Below are 5,840 nucleotides of genomic sequence, written 5' to 3'. Positions count from 1 at the left end.
GGGGGGGGGGGGGCTGACAGGGTTTCCTGACTAGTTTTGGGTTGGCCAGGCCCCATTATTATCACATGAATCACAAGAGCCCCACCCCAGGTATGAAGAGTAACCCATTAAATTGATGATCATCTACCATCCATCTACCATTCATCTACCATTACCATCTACCAGTAACCTTTTATTTGCTATTTTCACCAGGATGGAAGATCCTGTCAGGGCCCGGCTTTGGAAGTGTGTGGTGGATCACAGCTGCGGTTCCAACTGGGTGTGTAATGCGGTTGTCAGGCTAAAATCCCCGGCGGCTCTCTCAATCATAAACGGAGGGTAGGGGATTTAGTCATCATGGACCGCTAATAGTAATCGGCAATAACAGTCGATGAAATAAAGAATATTAACTCATATCCCTGATATTGGCAATCCTATCTGGAATTGTGGTATAACTGGATGGTAAAGTCTCTATGACAGATAACAGCAGATCTCCCCTTCACACAGCATTAATGGTAATAGTATTGCAATTGATTTGGAGAGAATCCCAATGAAGTTTAGGGATTAGGCTTGGCTCGCTTTCCAGGGGAAACTATATGTGAAGGGCAACTTGAAGTTTTCTTTCTATGAGTGGTCGGGGCTGCCCGAGAGTGGAGTGCGGAGGAGCGTTGGAGTCCACGGATCACTTTCTACTTCAGTGCCCTTTTAACCGCTTCGTGACGGGAGACGTAGACTGTACGTGACCAGTTATTGCGGCGCTGTAATGCCGGAAAACGTTGATTCTCAGTATTGAGACATTCATGAATGAGAATGAAGCCGTTACATACAAATACCGGAGCGCTAAATAATGATCCGGTATATGACAGCTGAAGAGAGCAGAGTGAGTGTCCTCCATAGGCTGGCCCCATGTGATACATTTCAGGCACAGGAATGTTACAATGTATCACTTCTGATCTTCTGGGCACGTTCAGAAACCTTCACTGAATCTGAGACGCTGTCAGGATCGGTCTCTAAGGTTATTATTAGCTGTTCCTAAGTTTGGAGCGGCCTAATAATAACCAAAAAGTAAAAAAAAGTACATTTATCATGCCGTCATAGTGACTGCTTAAGGTCTCGTTCACACGCGTTTCCGAAGGTTACTTGGCGGTATCCCATTGGAAACGCGCAACAAAACGGCCCAAAGTAGTACCTGGACTAGGCTGGGTGACACCCGGAGCGGTGTCCGAGTGTCACCCGCCGAGACGTCACCGCGCATGCTGATCCCGGGCTCTGCGGCTTTTCTCTCTGTCCTTTCTTCACTCCCCGAGATTCTCAGATCAAAGGCTCCAGGCAGGGGGCGTCCCGAGGCTGGGTGACACCCGGAGCGGTAACCGAGTGTCACCGAGACGTCACTGCGCATGAGCTGGACGTCACCACGCGCATGCACGGTGACGTCATCTCGCACGCGCGGCAGTATTCTAATAGAGAGGAGGGGACAGTCACCCGGCGGGATAAGGTAAGCCGCCTGGTCATTGAGCAAAAAGATGTAACCAGCTAGAAAGTAGCTGATTGAAAGAGGTTAACTGAGGATCCGGACAAGCAATATCATTGCAAAAAAGTACAAATATATGAGATAGATATCAGTGAAGACATTAAGACTTTTGTTCAACAACTACCGTTAAAAACATTAAAGCATGACAATCAATTTCTTATCAACCTATGAATAGACAGTTGAGTATCAATATATAGTGCTCTCGTTTGTGTCACACTTGTATCACGACCTTTGAGAGGGGAAAGAGACCGGTGTACTCAATGTGCTGACAACGGTCTAATTCTCATCAGTCGTATCTCTATATGGGAAACCTGCGGGGTAAAGGGCTTTGGTGGCTGCAGAGATCAAATAATGAAGTGAAAACAAAATCCTTGTAGGATACCTCAAATCAAAATATTCCATTCAATTGTGTGTCTCCTTTACTTGTAATCTCAACTTGACGAGTATTCACAAGGAATCGGTCATTATATGAATTTTTATGTTTTAAGTCAAAGAGACCACCAGCCTTTGGCCGTGTGTACGGTTAACCCTTGTTTCGCTGACTCGGCGGAATCCAATTTTGCGTACGGAGACACGTGCGATTCGTTTCGTTACGAATGGAAATTCGTACGAATTTTCTTTTAAATTCGTAGATTCGGAAGCATCCGAAATCCGAATGGCAGTTTCCGAATTATATCCGAAATACGAAATTCCATTAACTAATTTCGGATCCGAATTTCTTTGAAACGGGAACTAATATTACCCCTGTAAATGAGGTTGAACGGACTGGTCTGTACACTGAGCTTTTCATGCACTAGACTCACATGAGTCCTTTCAAGCCCACTAAGTGGCTCCTCTACCACATCTCGGGATCTCTAAGCTGAAGTTTGTGTGCCTTTTTTTCCCCACACACCCCCGGTTAATTGTGTGCTACGCACACTTTTTGAACTATGTTATTGCAATGTTTATTGCTAAGTTCTTGTTCTTATTGGTATGTTATTGTTTTCCTTGCAACACACCTATGTATTACCTCTGATTGCCATTATATACCTGACATTTTATACCTCACCTTTAATGAAACATCTGGTTTCTTTCACAATGTCTTTCCTACTATCTTTACCTACCAAGACACCAGTATGATGATGTTTCAGTGCCGCTGCAATCTCTTTCAGTGTCCCTCCCAGGCTCATTTTCAACACCTTTTTATCAATAATTATGGCGGTTAATATTAGCTCTCTGAATGTGAAAGGACTTAATAGTCCGTTTAAACGAGACATGCTATTGAAGGAAGCTGCATCTCTGAATTGTGACATATTGTGTGTCCAAGAAACACACCTCAAAGAGGAGAACCCCCCGAGTTGCAAAACCAAAAATTTTACTCACTACCTCTTTGCAAACTCAGATACTAAACACAAGGGTGTGATGATAGCCATTAAACGCACTGTCACTTTTCTACAACATGATTTATTGATTGACCCAAACGGTAGATTTATCATACTTGGGGCCTCCTTGAATAATCGATTAGTGACACTGGTTAATATTTATGCCCCACATGACCGCCAAAATATATATATTTTTTTTGTGTGTGACCCTAATGAATAAAATTAATAAGATCCGTAAGGGACACTTGATCCTATGTGGAGATTATAACGCAATTGTGGACGATGATCTGGACACTTCAAATGTGAAACGACGACCCAATAGACTCTTAAACACTTTCTTCCGTAATAATGACCTGCATGACGCATGGAGATGTATGCACGGCACTGAAAAAGACTACACATACTTTTCTCACACTCAAAGTGACAAATACACGCTGCAACATGCATCTAATGCAGAAATAGGCCTCATTACCACATGATATCCAACCAGGTCCTACTGCCTGTCGTTTATAGCTACCCTCACCGATTTCGTCCCCCTAGCGAAGCCTTTTCCTAAAATGTAGACTGAAAAAATTTCTTTGACCTACACTTGCTGGTTACACTTGAGACTACAAGTCTCTGTCTAACAGTGTACCATATACTGAGTAGTTTTACTTTGAAGTCTAATTTACATTCAGGTAATATGGCAAATTACATAGACCCTTTCCATAGTCTTGTCCTTCCCTCCCACTACATGTTTAGCTCCCTATCCTTATCCCCTACCAGATCTACTACCACATCGACTCCAATATTAACAAAGGTATTTTTGCTTTTTAACTTCATCATAACGAATGTTCGTAAAGTTACGAAAATGTGCCGAAACTAACGAAAATACATATTTCGTACGAATCCAAATTGAGTTTCGGATACGAATTACGAAATACGAAATAATGGATATTACGAAACGAAACGGAACAAATTTTTTGACGCCGCACAAGTCTAGTAGCTCGCAGATGAAGGCTTTTTAAAGTAAAGTTAATTCTTTAAGTACTTGCAAGGTTACAGTTGTTGCACAGTTTCCTTGTTTTCTATTTGTCGTTAAAGCCGCCGGCATATATTTAGCCGTTTAATTCTAAGGAACTGGCCTGTGGGGATACCTTGCTTCAGGGGAGGAGGATGGTGACTAGTTGCATGTAACAGGGTGTTCGCTGCTGTTTCATTTCTGTATGTTTTTGTATTTAATTTTTTATCATTTACTTCAATCGATAAATCCAGAAAGGAAAGTTTTGTACTGCTATGGGTGTACGTAAATCTTACATTTCTATTGTTTGTATTTAGATCTTTAATACACTCCATAGCATACACTCATATACACTATGTCCATACATATAAACAAATGTTATTGCATGTAACTAAGCAGTGGAGGCTTCTTGTCAGTGACCTCTCTCCACCAATAATCAGATTGATCAGTATTCTGTTTGGATATATAAAGTTCCAGGTTTTGTTGTGCAGGATATATAGAGAGAGGGATCTATTGGAGAGGGAAGAGTTTCTGAATCACTCTATCTACATTTGGCACTAAGGACACATTGTATTTCAGCACTATGTCATCCCGAATGAAGTCCTCACTGGTGATGCCCTTCCCCCGGCTTCCTCTACTGTGGAAATTGATGGCCGTAGTGTTTTGTACATATGTAGCTTTTCCTGTATATTTTGGAACATAATGGACAGCGGTCTGAAACACATTCCTGGGGTTCACAATCAACTTACGAGGATTATGCATGTTTGGGTTGAGAGGTTTTCGGAAGGTGTGGAGGAGAATATTGATCCCGGGTACATGAGTCCAGAAATCAAATTTGGAGCTGTTGTCAAAGGTGGGGAAGACGTGAGTTTCAAAGCGGAAGACACTTGTGTCCGGGAACTGTTTCTGGAGACTCTCCATCAGTGAAGACCAGTCCCAGTCTATGACCGGAAGAATAATCTCATCAATGTCATTGAAGAGAACAAACTTACTTTTGTACATATTTCTGTATAAACAATCATTTAAGGTTGTCAGTTGTCCAAAATAACCAATCTCGGTGGTGAGTCCTGGGGTGTATTTCCAGTGTCTCGATGTCTGAAGATGGCGGTCTATTGGCCATGGCACAACCTCCAGAGTTCCTTCATCAATGTAATGACGTAACACCTTATCTACATCCTGGGAACAGCTGGTGTTATACATGGTGACTCTAGAGGCCCCCAGAATCTTGTACATCTCAATGTGCTGGACCACCTGGAGGACATTGTTGTAGTTTCCATACAAAGTAGACATGCAGACGGTGAAATTGTTAGAGATCGGCTGTGGTGGACGGTTCCTGACTTCAAACAGAGGGTTCTGACTCGTGTTTGTGGAAATCATGGAAGAGAAAGACATATAAGTGTAATCACACCCAGAAGGTTCTGGACACAGAAGTTCTGCTTCTCCATATGGGAACCCATATCTGTCTCTGTGAAATGCTATTTCAGCCCTGGTGAAGACGTCCTGATTGGTGGAACAATGGAAGATACAATAGAGCTCGGTCACAGATACATGGATGATGGCGATGACCCGAACTGACCGGCCAAGTCTAGGCTCATAATACGGAGCGATGATGAATGTTCCATTATCCAGAGCAGTGATGGTGTCTGTGGCAATGGGAAGGTTCTGTATTCTCATCTCCTGATGTCCGGATTCTAGACGGTAGTAGTATAAAATGACGGCAACGCACACAAATATGGACAGTACGCAGAACATGCATCTAGAAGACGCCCACATTCTGGTCCCATCAGACGATCACGGCTGTACAAAGACAGGAGAGTAAGACAATCTGTAACATTAATCTAGAATTGTGTGATATATACCACATATACCGGGTTTCCCCGAATGTAAGACCTAGCACTATTTTTAAACATCCCTGTCATATAAGACCTACTCCGAAAATAAGACCTAGTGTGTTTTTTGGGGGGAAAAA

General features: G+C 42.7%; 1 protein-coding gene across 1 annotated transcript; it reads right to left on the bottom strand.

Moving 5' to 3' along the window:
- Positions 1-4,381: 4,381 nt before the first annotated feature.
- LOC108802836 (glycosyltransferase family 92 protein F13G3.3-like) lies at positions 4,382-5,615 on the bottom strand. Its single transcript, XM_018574689.1, has one exon. It carries the CDS (start codon positions 5,543-5,545, stop codon positions 4,382-4,384), a length of 1,164 nt encoding a protein of 387 aa, XP_018430191.1. The 5' UTR covers positions 5,546-5,615.
- Positions 5,616-5,840: the final 225 nt, after the last annotated feature.

This window comes from Nanorana parkeri, unplaced genomic scaffold (genome assembly GCF_000935625.1).
Source record: "Nanorana parkeri isolate BGI_ZX_2015 unplaced genomic scaffold, ASM93562v1 scaffold3164, whole genome shotgun sequence".
Classification (NCBI taxonomy): domain Eukaryota; kingdom Metazoa; phylum Chordata; class Amphibia; order Anura; family Dicroglossidae; genus Nanorana; species Nanorana parkeri.
This window is presented reverse-complemented; position numbering and strand designations above follow the sequence as displayed.

Bases quoted from the DNA above. Each gene is read 5' to 3' on its own strand.
- LOC108802836 (XM_018574689.1), bottom strand. From the start codon at position 5,545: ATGAGAATACAGAACCTTCCCATTGCCACAGACACCATCACTGCTCTG.